We start from the raw sequence: 16,998 nt of genomic DNA, 5'->3' as shown, positions 1-16,998 counted from the left end.
CTTTGGTTATTTAAAATCTTTCATGGTTCCATATGAATTTTAGGATTGTTTTTTAAAAAAGAATTATCATTGAGATTTTGATAGAGACTGCATTAAATGTGTAGATTACTTTAAGTAGTACGAACATTTGACAACAATAGTTCTAATCCATGAACATTGACTATTTTTCAATTTATTTGTGCCTCTTAAAATTTTCTTCATCAGTGTTTTATAGTTTTCAGTGTACAATTCCTTTACGTTTTTGGTTAAGTTAATACCTAAGTATTATTCTTTTCATTGCTAATGTAAATGGGATAGTTTTTTAATTTCCCTTTTGGTCATTTAATAAACTAACTGGTTAGCTAGTATATAGAAATCCCACTGACTTTCGTATGTTGATTTTGTATCCTACAACTTTATTAAATTTATGTATTAGTTCTAACAGTTTTTTGTTATGCCTATGGTGTTTTCTACATATATGATCATGTCATCTGCAAGTAAAAAGAGATAATTTACTTCTTCCCTTCTGATTTTTGCATCTTTTATTTATTTTTCTTGCCTGGTCGTTCTGGCTAGGACTTCCACTACTGTGTTGGAAAGCAGTGGCGAGAATGGGCATCTTTGCCTGGTTCTGATCTTAGAAGAAAAGTTTTTAGTTTTTTTTCCCGCTGACTATGATGTTTGCTATGGGTTTTTCATATATGGCCTTTATTGTGCTGAGGCGTTTTCCTTATTTACCTATTTTATTGAGAGTTTTTATCATAAAAGAATGTTGAATTTTGTTGAATGCTTTCGCTGCATCTGATGCAGAAAATGCGATCATATAATATTTATTGTCCATTGTGTTATCAGGCATATCACATTGGTTTTTATATTTTGACCCATACTTGCATCCTAAGGATAAATCCCACTTGGTCATAATGTATTATTCTTTTAATGTATTGTTAATTCAATTTGCTAGTATTTTATTGAGGATTTTGCATCTGTTTTTCAGGGATGTTGGCATGTAGTTTTGTTGTGTTTTCTTTTCTGGCTTTGGAATCAGAGAGGTGTTGTCATCATAAAATGAGTTTGAAAGGGTTGCCTCTCTTTCTCTTTTTTGGAAGAGTTTAAGAAGGGTTGGTATTAGTTCTTCTGTGCATGCTTTGTAGACTTCATTCATGAAGCCATCTGGTTCCGGGCTTTTCTTTGTTGGAAGATTCTTGATTACTAATTCAATTTCCTTGCTTATTGTTCGTCCATTCAAACTTGCTATTTCTTCTTGATTTAGTCTTTATAGTTTGTATATTTCTAGAAAATTATCAATTTCTTCTAGATTACTCGATTTTTCCACATATAATTGTTTATAATTATTCTTTATAATCTTTTTTATTTCTGTATCATTCATTGTAGTGTCTCCTTTTTTCTTTCTGATTTCATTTTTTTTTTTTTGCATCCTTTTTTTTCATTTGTCTAGCTAAGGGTTTGTCAATTTTGTTTATATTTTATAAAAAACAGCTCTTAGTTTCATTGATTTATCATTCTTCTATTGTCTGTTTTATTTGTTTCTGCTCTAATCTTTATTATTTCCTTCCTTCCTTTCACTTTGGGTTTAGTTCTTCTTTTTTTAGTTCCTAGAGTTATAAAGATTGGCAGTTTAAGAACATTCTTTTTTTGGTTTTTATTTTTCAATTAGAGTTGGCATTCAGTATTATTTTATATTAGTTTCAGGTGTACAGCATAGTGGTTAGACATTTATATAATTTATGAAGTGGCTCCTCCAATTAATCTAGTACCTACCTTGCACTAAAATAACCCTTTAGAAGTAGACCAAATAATATGAACAGACTATGCAATTCACAGAAGAAGAAAACTGAATGGTCAATAAGTAGGTTATTCAATTTCACTATAATCAGGAAAAAAACAAAATTAAAATAACACTTAGATACTATTTTTCACCTGTGATACTGAAAGTATTAAGAAGTCTGAAAATTTCCTGTGTTGTTAAAGATGTAGAGAAGAAGAAGAGGAAATAGCATATCATGTGCAGGCAGTAGGTAAAGCATATAATAGAATGAATTATCACAAGTCTTTTGAGAATTTTCTTGTAACATTTTAAGCAAAGGTAAGAAGTAGAAAAAAAAAAGAAAATTAAAGAGACTGACGGATTATGTTGGAGCCTTGTTTCCTTGCTGTAAAGTTGTTATTTTCTCCGGAAGAAAATGGTCAGACATTAAAATATTTATCCTTGTACAAAATTGCTCTGGAAGCAAAATGGAGAATGGTTGGAAGGAGGCAAAACTGGAGAAACCAGTCAGGACACTGTTACAGTATCACTTAGAGATGATGAGAGCCTATGAAGACAGCAGCAATTGGGATGGAGAGGAGGAGATGTATGTAGAAGATACTAAAGAGGTAGAGTCAATAGAATTTGGTCACAGATAAGACAAGAAGGATAAGAGAGTGGGAAAATAATGAAAGTTTTAGGTATGGCCAACAGAATAAATGACACAATTCACTGGAATAGGTTTCTCACTTTTCCAAAAATGATGAATTTAGTTTGGGTCGTGTTGATTTAGAGGTACATTTTTGGTCTTGGTGTCAATTGTTTCTTATGGGTCTGAAGCTCAGCAGAACAATCTAGAGAAAAGACTTAAATTTAGCAGTCATCAATGTATTAATGGTTACTAAAGTCCTGTTTATAGATGATATCATATATTTAGAGTGTGATTAGAATAAAAAAGGTTAAGGATTGAATCCCAGCAATCAACATTTAAGAGTTAGATGAAGGAAAAAAGCAGAAATCTGAAAAAGAAACTGAAAAGGAGCAGCCAGACTAACAGAAGGAAAATAGTGGACTTGGAGAAACAAGGGTAGGAGTTCCAAAAAAGAGGACATATCTGGCAGAAGTGAATATCACAAAGACATTCAGACAAAGACTGAGATGGTAGGAGTGTAAATTGGTGCAGCCACTCTGGAAAACAGATTAGAGATTCCTCAAAAAATTAAAAATAGAACTATCAGATGATACAGCAATTCCACTTCCAGATAACAAAACAAAACACTAAGCAAATCAAAAACACTAACTCGAAAAGTTATGCACCTTTATGTTTATTGCAACATATTTACAAGAAGCAAGATATGGAAGCAACCTAAGTATCCACTGATGGATAAGTGGATAAAGAAAATGTGATATATATGTGTGTGTGTGTGTATATATATATATATATATACACACACACACGTATTTGTGGCATATATACATACATGTTTGTATATATATGGTATTTATATACATATGTATACACAATGGAATATTATTCAGCCATAAAAGTAATGAAATCTTGTCTTTTGCAACATGAGGGACCTCAAGAGCATTATGCTAAATGAAATGTCAGAAAGAGAAAGACAAATACTATATGGTATCACTTATACGTGAAATATTAAAAAAAAAAAAACACCACAAAACTGAACTCATAGATACAGAGAACAGATTGGTGATTGCCAAAGATGGGAGGTTGGGGGTAGGCAAAATGGGTCAAAAGGTACAAACTTTAGTTATAAAATAAGTCATGGGGATGTAACGTATAGCATGGTGACTATAGCTAATAATACTGTATTGTATATTTGAAAGTTGCTAAAAGGGTATATCTTAAAGATTTTCATCATAAGAAAAAAATTTTTTTTGTAATTATGTATGATGATGGACATTAACTATATTTATTGTGGTGTAAATTTTACCATGTATACAAATATTGAATGATTATGCTGTACACCTGAAACTAATATGTATATGTTAATTATACTTCAGTTTTTAAAAAGACAACGACTGAAAAGTTACCACTCAATTCACCAACTGAGAGGGCATTGGTAATCTTGATCTAAGGCAGAAGCAAATGCTAGTGGGTAGAGGAGTGAATAAGAGGTGAAGAATTAGTGGCACTGTCTTTCCAAAAGCTTAGTTGTGACAGCATTATGAAGTGGAAGCTGGAGGAGGATTGTTTTTTCCTTTTTTAAGGTGCTAGTACTTTGAGGGTTTGCACATAGTTGTGGGGAAGAGGTGGTCTAGAGGGAGAAGTTGGTGTTAAAGGAGAAAAGGAGAATAATGAATAGACTGAGATATTGAGGTAGCACAAGGAGGTGGTAACCAGAGAGTTTCACTTTAGTTGGGAGACGAGTCCCTTTTCCACTGATGCAAGGTGGGCTGAACAGAGAAGAGATAAATGTGTGAATAGGTGAACCTGTTTCTGAGTGGAATGCAAGAAAACAAACTTCTCTCTGATTGCCCTATGTTCTAACTGAGATCATTAGCTAAGAATAAGAATGGAGGAAATGTGAGGCAGGAATTTGAACATTGTTGAGGGAATGGCAGAGGGCGCTGGCTCATTTCATCAAGAACACAACTTCCTGCCAATCACTAAGGGAATCACTAAAAGGCCAGATGTGGTTGGAGACCACTCATTTATTTGATAGCAGCAATCTATACATGTGTGTGTGTAGTGTGTGTCTTCTAGCAGTGCTTAATAACCAGGGTGTATACAGAATTTATTTTTTTATTGGTTTTATTTTATTTATTTTTTAAATTTTTTTTATTTTTTAATTATAGTTGACATACGATGTCATATTAGTTTCAGATATACGACATGGTGATTAGACATTTATATAAAGTACAAATGACCACTCTGATAAATCTAAAACCTATCTGACGCCATATATAGTTATTACAATATTATTGACTATATTCCCTGTGCTGTACTTTACATCCCTATGACTATTTTGTAATTACCAATTTGTACTTAATCCCTTCCACTTTTTTGCACATCCCCCAACCCTCCACCCATCTGGCAATTATCTATCTTCTCTGTATCTATGAGTTTGTTTTTGTTTTTTTCATTCATTCATTTTGTTTCTTAGATTTCACATAGAGTGAAATCTATGGTACTTGTCTTTCTCTGTCTGACTTTTTTCACTTAGCATAATACCGTCTATGTCTATTCATGTTGCCGCAGATGGCAAAATTGTATTCTTTTTTTACGGCCCAGGAATATTCCATTATACATATGCACCACTTCTTCTTTACTCATTTATCTATTAATAGACTCAGGTTGCTTCCATATCTTGACTATTGTAAATAATGCTACAATGAACATATGGATGCATATGTCTTTTTGAATTAGTGTTTTGGATTTCTTCAAATACCCAGAAGTGAATTTACTAGGTCTTGTCTCTTATTATACCCTTTGATTTAAATCTATTTTGTCTGGTATAAGTATCATTACTCTAGCTTTTTTTCTTTTTTTAAATTTCCATTTTCACAAAATATCTTTTTCCATACCTTTACTTTCAATCTGTGTGTATTTTTCAATCTGAAGTGAGTCTCTTATAGGCAGCCTATGTAAGGGTCTTGTTTTCTTATCCATTCAGCCACTCATTGTCTTTTGATTGGAGCATTTAATCCATTTAATTTAAAGTAATTATTGAAAGATATGTAGTTATTGCCATTTTATTATGCATATTTTTTTTCTTCTTCTTAAAAATGTTTCTTTAACATTTCCTGTAATACTGGTTTGGTGGTGATGAACTCCTTTAGCTTTTTCTCGTCTGGGAAGCTCTTTTTCTATCCTTTGATTCTAAATGATAGCTTTGCTGGGTAATCTTGGTTGTAAGTCCTTTCTTTTAATCACTTTGAATATTTCTTGCCAACCCTTCTGGCCTACAAAGCTTCTGTTGAGAAATCAGCTGATGGTCTTATGGGAGTTTCCTTGTCTGTAACTAATTGCTTTTTTTCTTGCTGCTTTTAAGATTTTCTCTTTGTCTTCAACCTTTGGCACTTTAATTATGATATGTCTTTGTGTGGGCCTGTTTGGGTTCATCTTGTTTGTGACTCTCTGAACTACCTGAGCTTGTATGTCTATATCCTTCACCAGGTTAGTGGAGTTTCTACCATTATTTTTTCAAATGTTTTCAATTCCTCTCTCTTCTCCTTTTGGTACCCCTATGATATGAATGTTGGTACACTTGATATTTAAGGGTCCTAGAGGCCCCTTAAACTATATTCATTATTTTTTGGAATCTTTTTCTTTTTGCTGTTTTTTTTCTTTTTAGTGTTTTCTGCTACCTTATTTTCCAAATTGCTGATTTGATTCTCTGCTTCATCTAATCTACTGTTGATTCCTTTTAATGTATTCTTCATTTCTGACTGGTTCTTTTTTATTTTTTCTATCTCCATTATTATGTTTTCTATCTCTTTGCTGAAGTTCTGACTTATGTCATTGAGCATCCTTATAACTAGTGTTTAAACTCTGCATCTGCAAGATTGCTTATCTTTATTTTGTTTTGTTCTTTTTCTGGAGCTTTGTTATGTTCTTTCATTTGGAACATGTTCCTTTATCTCTACATATTAGCTGCCTTCCTGTGTTTGTTTCTGTGTATGAGGTAGAACTGCTATGTCTGCCAAATGTGGTAGAGTTATCTAATGCAATAGGTATCCTGTGTGGCCCAGTAGAACAGTCTCCTTGGTCACCTGAGCTGGGTGCTCCAGGTGTTTCCCTTGTATGGGTTGTGTGTGCCCTCCTGTTGTAGTTGAGCTTTGATTGCTGTTGACACATCAATGAGAAGGATTGACTCTCAGCCTGGTTGGCTCTGAGGACTAATCGTGAATACAATGGAGGAGCTGTTGTGCAGGAACAGACCCTACAGACTGACTCTGATGCCTGCAAAGTCTGCCTTTTGGATATGTCATCTGTGGAGTAGCTGGGTGGTACTCTGGTGTGGTCTGAAGCTGGTCACTGGGTGTGTTTGTTCTGGGACCTCTGGGGAGGAGCTCTGATTCAGGCCAAGTTCAGCCACTGCTTGTGACCTTTCCGGGGCCACTTGATATGGGTTACAAAGTAATCTGTAGATGGAAAAAAACACACTGGAAGTGACTTGAGTGAGCCTACAAGTTGGGTGGGGAAGGGTCTCAGGGAATCACCAGAGTGGAGTAAAAAATGTTAGCTAGGTTGATGGAGAGTCAGACATGGCACTCTGCTCATGCAGGCTGTGTTAGGGGAGGGCTCAACAAAGGAACACTGGCTTCTGCCAGCACTTCTTCTGGCAGTAAGATGCCCTTTCAGCCCTTGCCCTGAATCCAGAAAATTCAGTTCTCCCAGTATATCCATGGCACCTTTCGAGCTGCTGTCCCACTGCTGGAGCTCAGAGTGAGAAAGACCATCAGCAAGTAAGTCTGTACAGGCCCTTTAAGAGGAATGCCTGGGTCTCCAGAAGGCTTCCATCTTACTCAGCCGTAATTTTTGCTGTTTTTCACATCCAGAAGTAATGGAGATTCCTCTTCCTGGCACTGGAACCCTGGGCTGGGGAGCCTGGTATGGGGCTGGGTACTCTCCTGATTTTTAACCACCACACATGGATATGAGAACCAGCCTGTTCTGCATCTCTGCTCCTCCTACCAGTCTCAAAGTGGCTTCTTCTGTATATCCTTAGTTACAGGATTTCTGTTCAGCCAGACTTAAGGCGATTCTCAATGATTGTGGTTCTATAGTTTAGCTGCAATCTTGATGTGTTGTACACAGAATTTTAATAATTTGAATTGTTGGATTATACTTCTTTGAAACTTTACTAATTGAGTGAAACAGAAGAACAAGCACTAACATTTACTGAGTGACCTTGAACATGGCAATTAATCTCTCTAAACCTGTTTCCTTATTTGTAAAATGAGACTAAAAATAGTACTTGTCTTACCGAGTCATGAGAATTAAATGAGATAATACGATATTCCTCAAATATTTTGACTGTGACCTTCAATACACAACATATAGCTTTATTGTGAGAATTGAATGTATAATTATGAGTCTATAATGCCTTCACCAAAATATTTGGGGAGTTATGTGTTTCCAAATTTAGAATATGGAGGAAAGTAATATGATGACTAGACACATATTATGTAACACCCATTAAGGCTTGGCAAATAATCTAAAATCGAACATTAATCTTTACACAGCCAAACATATGAACATTCATACAAACCATGAAAAATGACTGTAAATAGCCTCACCTCAGTCTCAGGTCAGGTTTTACCACCAAAAGAATTCAGGTCAGATTTTGTTTCAAATGTGTGTTTTTTATAAATTTTTGGATTTTCAGAGCTTTTTGGATTTTGAAATTGTGAATATAAAATTGTAGATATAGACATAATCAAAGACATAATCTTTAAAAAGTGCCTGGCACATAATAAAATTGGTTAATATTAGTAAGGTTATATTTCATTTTTAAAATGATATCCCTAACCCACTAAAGGAATTTCATGACATACTAATAAATTTTGACTCACACCCTGAAAAATGCTAATATATAAATGTTTAGCCTGGCCCCTGGTACATACTAAGCTCTTAACACCTTAGCAGAAAAAAATACCATCTTATCTTTGTGTAATATTTTGTTTGCAGAATTCTTTAAGTTAATAATTGCTACTAATCTTCACAGGAACTTTATCAGAAATAAACTAAATGGTTTAACTTTCCTCTTGATCTGTTTGAAAGTTTCATGTCTCAGTAGTTTTACGATGAAAAGCAGGGTTTAAACAATGATAATCTCATATTCCTATGGCATTTATATGTTAATATCTAAAGTACTTTTTAAGTTTTCTTTATTTTTTGTGAAAGAGATGATTTCATTGCACAGATAAACAGAACTGAGATCAAAGCATTTGTCTTAGATTACAAAATACGCTGTTTCTACATAGAATATATCCAATAGAACAAACAGTTTAGGAACAATTTCTAAAGCATATTTGCTACTCAGTTCTTAAAGTGAACTAAAGACATGTTCATCTGAAGACACCTTATATTTTGTTTTTCTAGTGCTATTGGAGACATTAAAATAGCTGAAGTGAACGCCATGGGTTTATTTGTGAAACTCATTAACTCTTCCCATGACAAAGAAGTGGAGATTGGAAATCATATTCTTCAGCAAAATGTGAATGGACAAAGAATCTCTTTGTACCAATTCCTTCCAAGTATCATAATGCAGGCCAATTCCACAGTAACAGTAAGTATAAGATATAAATACTATAAATTAGAATTGCACAGGAAATTCTAATTTACTGAGTTAGACTGTGGCTCAGCACCAGTGGTTACTTCATCACTCAATCTCTATGTAAAATGTGATGTTATGTTGGTGGTGGCTAACTGTGCCACATTGTCCATCTCTGTATGTAAATTAATACCCATAATTAAATTTCAATAGCTTTTTTCAATTTGTTGTACAAATCTTTTATTTTATGATATAACTTTTAAAATTAAATACCTAAGTTCCTAAAATTAAACAAACATAATCTTTAAAAGAAAAACAAAGAGATTGTTTGCCTAGACAATAGGTAATTAGTTGATGCTAGAGAGTTTTTCCTTTTTCTTGTGCTTTTCTTTAAGCCATATACCATAGTGTTTAGTGTTATACAACTTGACAATATATATTATACAGTCATATTTTAAAATCTCATATGTTCAGAAAGAGAACCTTGTAATAACCCTTTGACATGTACAAAATTATGTTGAACTCCAATGACCTGTGTCATTAACAAACTATCTTCTTACAGGTCTGGGCAGCAGCATCTGAAGCAAAGCATCAGCCACCATCAGATTTTCTTTGGAAGGAAGAAAATAAGTTTAGAACAAGCCCCAATTGTACAACAATCCTGTGCAAACCTAATGGTGAGGTCAGTATTTGGTTCTTAACAATAGATTTTAAATGGATAGCCTCCTTATGTTCCTCTTCTCCCTTTAGATCACTCAATTACTTTTCCAATCCTAAAAGCTTGAAAGGAACCATCACTAACTGTCAAAACACATCAGTAAATCAGTAGTAGTCATATTGTTGTCCTATGGAATTTGTAGCCTCTATATCGTATGTTGAAACAAATAGATATCAAAAAAATTAAGAATAGGTGTCTTAAATATTTAAATATTTAATGCTTCAGGACTGCCCAATATATCATTTTATTATTAGAGATTCAGTATTGGAACAGACTACTTCTATGTTGTAGGACATGGGTCCCCAACCCCAGGCCACTGACTAGTACTGGTCTGTGGCCTGTTAGGAACCAGGCCACACAGCAGGAGGTGAGCAGTGGGCAAATGAGAGCAAAGCTTCATCTGTTTTTGCAGCCCCTCCCCAGCACTGGCATCACCGCCTCAGCAACACCTAGATCATCAGGCATAAGATTCTCATAGGAGCACTGGTCCCTGTGCCAAAAATGTTGGAGACTGCTACTGTAGAAGCTCGTCGAAGGGCTTTTTATATGTGCATTATCTTATTTGATTCTTAGATTGTTTAAGTACTTTACAAAGGAAGAAAATGAGACTTTTTAAGTTAAATGGCTTGCTCAGTCAAGGTTATATGATTGGTGAAATGGCAGAACTAAAATAAAACCAGAAATAACTCCAAGAATTTTTCTATTGTATTAAAAATAGCCTACAAGGTTCATATGGCCAACATTCCAGAGGTGTAATTAAAATCATATCATTTTATTTTATCACAATATCATTGTCATTGTCATCAAATATTTTAAGTCCCTATAACTTAGGGAGAAATAAAATATTGCTTTTGTCTAGGAAATGCTTACGATCTAATTGAGGGAAATTGCACTAAAAAGATCATAAATATATTTTCAACACAAATGTCTCTGAGTTGCTAAAAGAAGGGAATCCCTAGCTGATGATCTGAAGCAAAAGTAGAGTTTTGCTGCTGTGATCCACAAAATTGAACTTTTTAAAAAAGATTTCATCTATTTCTTTCTCTGCCCTAAGCCTAGCCTAGCTGAACTTGCCTGGCAGTACATTTATGTCTAGTTAATTCGTCAATCCAAGCAGAGGGTTTTTCAATGATTACAACATAAACTGAAAACTTCTAATTTTATAAACTAAAAACATATCACAAGATTCCATATGCTTAATCTTCTCATGTTGAAAAAGACATAGTTGTTAGTCCTTATACATGATTTTCTTGGATAATTTTTGTGCATATATGTTGTACACATTCAAGAGACCAAAACAAACTCCAGCTTTAGTAGTCATGGGTCTCCTTAATAGTCCTGCTTAGGATTCTAGCCTGGAGAATGTGGTATTCTCTCCATGTATTTGGGTTTGGTAATATTGCCCCTTTCCCCATCTCAAATAAGATTATATATGTGTTATATATACACATAGAAGTAGTGTCTTAGATATTTAAAATTTTAACTTAATATTATAACTATTTGCACAGTTCTTTATAGTTATGAAATTTAGTAGCTTAACTAAATCTCAAAACACCCTCATATAGCAATTCCCCACTAACGAGCCTCCCCATTTTATGTATGAAGACACAGATAGCAAATGACTAACTTGCCTGAGGTTATGCAACTTGTAATTTCAGAATTAGAAAGTAAGATGAATATGTCTTATCACATCCTTATAGTGTTTTGCTACACAATAGGTAAGTGACATTATATAGTTTGACTTTGAAATTTTATTGCAGTAAGCCTATGACATTAAAAATAATCTGTCTAACTCCCATAATATTTGATATTAATGAATCATTTTTGTTAGGCCATTGCCTGGTATACTCCTATTCATTGGAAGCAAGCATGGGAGAAATTAGAGTCTGATATTGAATTTGAGAGAGGCTCAATAGTAAGTCCAACATCTCAAAGGTACGTGTTTTATTGGCCAGAAGCTACAACTTCAACTAAAAACAACCAAGATCAATTGAAGAAAGAAAGCTCAAAATCTCAGATGGAACCAGTTCACATTTTTCTTAAGAGGTAAAAGTTGCTTTTTTTGTTTTTTAATTGAAACTTTCTCACAATTGGTAACTGAACAGAAGGGAATAACTGGGTAACAAGTAGATATGTGATGAACAGGTAAATCAAAAGTGACAAAAAAAATTCTATTTTGAATAGGGCCATAAAATCCATAATGGTGTTTATGTGTTAAAACATAAAAATACAGAGCAAGAAGGGATATACTCATGAGACAATAAAGGTTGCTGATTTGTGCTGGATAATATTGAGATCCTCACTGGCAATTTCACTTCTGAATGGCACTGCTCTTAGAGGCAAGGCTGTGGAGAGGTGACGACATGAAATTATCACCTCATCTTTAGCATTACTTAGGTGAAGAGAGAGGAGCATCATCTAGGGATTTCATCTTGGAACAAGAGCTGACTGTGGCTGAAGATGCAGAATTTGTTATTCCTTTGTAAGCAAATGGGTCTGATGTTGTGATAAAAGTGCTGCCCACAAGGTCTAGAAAAGCCACATTCTCTGGCTGTGAAACACGCTCTTGCTTTGAGCCATTATTACTAATGTCACTGCATTAAAGGCCTTTGAGTTCAATCTGGGCTTAATTTTTCTTTTACAGAGAAAAAGAAGTCCCACCAACCCTTTTTCCCAATCACAGCCCTTGGTGCCACAGTCCCAATGTCCCTCCCCATCCCTACTGTCCTTTAGTTGAACCTCACAACACCAGCATGGCTAGAAGCAACTTAAAGAGACGGCTCAGGCCTCAGTCAACCGAGACTGGTCCAGCCAAGGTAAGTCAAAGGGATACTTTTTCCAGCAGAGAGTAAAGTAGGTGTCTGTCTGTCTGTCTGTCTATCTATCAGTCTGTCTCTCTGTGTGTATGTGTGTGTAAAATAGGTAAAAAGGAGTTAAGTGGTAAAATGTGCTAAGTATTAAAAACTATTCATATCCTCAAGAATAGATGGCTCCTAAAGGAAACATCATAAACCATTTACTTATAATTGCTCTAGCACAGTGTCTTTACTGTTCTTGATAAATATCTGTTGAATGAATCAAAAGAACAGCATGGCCAGCAAGAGTATGTAGGACTCTTGAAATTTGTCAAAAGGACATTTTTTTTAAAATTAGACAGGATAAACTGGTTCTACAAGTTATGCTATGCCAGAACTTATCCATTTTCTAAACACGCTCTAATTTTAATCCCAAATTCATATTCTTTTTCAACCAGAAATCTCTTATTTAAATCCTCTAAATAAAGCTTTTAGACTTAGGGTTATTAACCCAGAATCTGTGAATGGATTTCAGGAAGTCCATGAATCTGCTAAATTTGGTGTAAAAATGTGTGCCTATATGATGTTTTCTGAGGAGAGAATCCATGAGGTTCATCAGATGCCTCCAAATGTTTAAGAACTGATTAGAAGAATACAACAGTAGATTGTAAGCTGGAGAGAAAGCCTATTTTATACAATAGCTATATCCTGATGAAATTTTAATGGTTTGCAAACTTTTATTTAGCAGAGGGATTTTTTTAAAATGAAATCTTGCGCAGAATCCCAATATATAAAAGGATAAAAGCAGACCTGCCCAAGTGGAAGGGGAGATAGCAACTTTCATCATACTCTTCCTCTTCTTCCTTCCTTCCCTGTGATCTTTGAGGCACCTCTGGAATCACAGGATTCTGTATACTACAGTGTGAAAACCACTGTTAGAAGGCTAACACATCATTGGAAAATAGCATCCCCAAAATAATGTCTTTTAGAAGTGGAATGATGAAAATTTTATAAATTTCTGAATATATTTCATTTCATAAAATTAAATATCCTGTATCTTTTTGTCTGAGTTTCTTCATCGGTAAAGGAGAAGATTTGGGTCTGAAATTTAAAGAGCTCTTTCAGCAATAAGTTATGTATATATCACACATATACCTTTAGTGCTTTATAACTTAGAGTTGAGACTCTCAAGAAGTACATTAATTTTTATTTTTCTCCAATTAATGATAACCTTCACTATTTTACTAATTCTGGATAACTTGTTTTCCAAAGAAATTTGACTTTAAATTTTCTTGATTCACCTTTCTATAACGGTGGCAACTTACCTTAATTATTCATAATTTTTGCTGTTTAACATGACATTTCACTGTCTATGTATATCCTGTAATAGTAATTCAAAAAGATAATTGCTTTAATACCTTCAGGGCCTCTGTTCATCATTAATATCTTTTTACTTTTTTATTTATTAACTTTTTAATATGAACATAAAGAGCTTTTCTCTGATTTCAACTGTGAAAGATGGCCATAAAGAGACAGATGTTATGAATGAATTGTTGATGATTTATTGAATGACAGCAATCCCTGTATCACTAGTTCATTTCTTTGGAAGAATATGTAACATATTTCTTCGGGGAAAAGTTACCTCATTTGTTAATTATCCAGTCTCTTTTTAATTTCCCTACCATGGAACTAGTGGCTATCATTAGCACACTTCTCAATAATTGACAAAGAAAAAAAGAGATAAAACAAAAATTCATCAATTTCTTCACTCCTGCCCCTTTCCCCCTACACTAATAAATAGATAAGTATGCTGAGCTACAGGAAAGAAAAAATCTTATTTCCACGTGACTCTTCTATCTAGGAATGGTTATCTTGTTTTTAACTATGCTTTTCAAATATGTTTTAGAGGAGCCTAGAGACTAACAAATAATCATCTACACATTATATGCCTAATTTATACCAAGCAAATTTGTGTTTTAAAACATGCTAAAATACAGAAAGCAAAGCGGATAATCTTTAAAGCACTTATGTACTAATCATTCAAGATTAATGTTAACATTTTCTAATGTTGCTTCACATTACCAAGAAAAGCCCTATAAATTTGAAATTCCCTTTGATCTTCTTTCTAGTTCTGATATAAAATTAAAATAAATCATTCTGGTCCTCATTTTTATATTTTAATTATATATATGTATGATCCATGAAATATATATATTATAATTGATTTGTTTTTAATTCATATAAATGGCACTAAGCACAGTGCATGACACATAATAGTTGTTTAACACATGTTTGATGAACAGACAGAAAAGGAGACACTGAAGGTTTTCAAGTGGGCATCTGATAGAGTTAGATCTGTATTTTAAAGAGAATTTTGGTAGCAATGTTGAAAATGAAATAGAGTGGAAAATATTCCAAAATCTAGGAGGAAAGATAGGAGGAGGAAGAAAAATAGGGAGAGGAAAGAAAAGAAAAGGAAGAATAAAGCAAATTAGGGAAAAAGACTGGGGACAAGTATGTCCTGTATAGTTGTAATTTGAGTCTCAAAAGGATGGGAGAGAGAGAAGTTGGGGCAGGAGTAATATTTAAAGAAATTATGACAAAAATTCTCAAAAACCAATGAAATATATCAAACCACAGAATCAAGAAGAATAAGTCCCAAGCAACACAAATCCAAAGGAAACCACACATATGTATATTATAATAAAACATCAGAAAACCAAATAATAAAAGTCAAAAAATAATGGAATGATATCTTCAATGTGCTAATGTGCTAAAAGAACTGCTATTCTAGAGTTCTATACCAAGCAAAAATATAGTTCAAAAAGTTAAAGTGAAATACATTTTCAGGCAAACAAAAACTGAGAGACTCCATCAACAATAAAGCCACAATAAGGAAATATTTCAAGTAAAAAGAAAATGATTATAGAAGAATGTATAGTCATAGAGGAAGAAGTGAAGAAAATGCAGAGACAAAACATGGATAAACATAAATGAATATTCACTATGCAAAATAATACTAATATTGTCTTATAGAGGTTAAAATTTATATAGAATTTAAATTCATGATAACTGTGTTAGTTTCCCAGGGCTACTGTGACAAAGTACTACAAACTTGGGGCCTTAAGACAATAGAAACTTATTCTCTTACAGTTCTAGAGACTAGAAGTCTGAAATTAAGGTGTCAGCAGGGCCACCCTCTCTCTTGGGATTATCTTTCCTTGCTTCTTTCTAGCTTCTGGCTGTTGCCAGCATACCATGGTGTTCCTTGGTTTATAGATGCATCACTGTAATCTCTGCCTCAGTCTTCACATGGACTTCTCTCCCGTGTATCTGTGTTCATATTTCTCTCTTCTTATAAGGACACCAGTCATTGTATTAGGGCCCACCCTAATTTAGTAAGATCTCGTCTTATCTTGATTACATCTGCAAATACCCAATTTTCAAATAAGGTCACATACACAGGTTCAAGGGGTTAGGACTTCAAAATATATTTTGGGGGCACGCGATTTACCCTATAACAGTAGCAACTGCACAGAAATTGGGAGAGGAGTAAATGAAGTTAAAGTACTCTAAATTCCATGATTTGTTCAATAAATTGTAAAAGCAGCAATTTATATTAGACTTTAGTAAATCAAGGATATATTAGACTAGATTTAGTAAATCAAGGATATATTAATCAATTTATATTAGACTTTAGTAAATCAAGGATATGCAAGGAATCTAGGATAGACACTAAAAGAATAGTGTTTAATTTTCATGTTTATTATATGACATATATCATACTTTCATTATCATTCAGTTCAAAATATATTCTAATTTCCAATGCGATCTTCTTTATTACCTGCATTATTTGAGGATAATATATCACAAACAAAGTGGGTTTTTTTCAGAAATGCAAAATTGGTTCAAGCTTTAAAAATTAATTAAACTTATCATCTTAGAGGAATAAAAAGGAAAATTATATAAACAGGAATTATATAAAAAGGAAAATTATATAAACACCTCAATAAATATAGAAAAAAAGCATTTGATAAAATTTATTGCCCACTCGTGAAAGAACCTTAGAAAATTAAGATTTGAATTTCCTTAATCTGATCAACAGTATCTATGAAAATCCTAAAGCAAATTATCATACTTAATGGTGAAATAATGGAAATTTTCCCTTTGAGATCCAAATCAAGACAAGAATTCTTTTTATGATGACTTCTATTCAGCAATGTACTAGAAGTCTGAGTGAAATAAAGCCACACTATAAAAGCCAATCCGTTATAAATAAATGAAACTAGAACATTGATAACATTGCGCGGGAGTGAAATATTTAAAATCTCATCACCATAAGCTATCTCTTAAGGTCACACATAGAATTTTACTGGACTGTGGTCAATTACTCATTGCAGTTCATTAGATCTGGCTTATCTGTCCTGGAATCAAAGTATTTTTTTCCCATAAGAACATGTTTCCAATCTATAATCGTAATAAAGGAAAGAAATAAAA

At 33.6% G+C, this 16,998-nt stretch overlaps 1 protein-coding gene across 1 annotated transcript in view; it reads left to right on the top strand.

Moving 5' to 3' along the window:
* Positions 1 to 16,998, top strand: part of LMNTD1 (lamin tail domain containing 1) — a 162,609-nt gene that overhangs the window by 12,852 nt on the left and 132,759 nt on the right. The window contains 4 exon segments of the mRNA XM_015589981.1: positions 8,817 to 9,003; positions 9,551 to 9,670; positions 11,538 to 11,752; positions 12,351 to 12,522. Coding sequence (XP_015445467.1) covers positions 8,817 to 9,003; positions 9,551 to 9,670; positions 11,538 to 11,752; positions 12,351 to 12,522 — 694 coding nt within the window.

This window comes from Pteropus alecto, unplaced genomic scaffold (assembly GCF_000325575.1).
Source record: "Pteropus alecto unplaced genomic scaffold, ASM32557v1 scaffold103, whole genome shotgun sequence".
Classification (NCBI taxonomy): Eukaryota; Metazoa; Chordata; class Mammalia; order Chiroptera; family Pteropodidae; genus Pteropus; species Pteropus alecto.
This window is presented reverse-complemented; position numbering and strand designations above follow the sequence as displayed.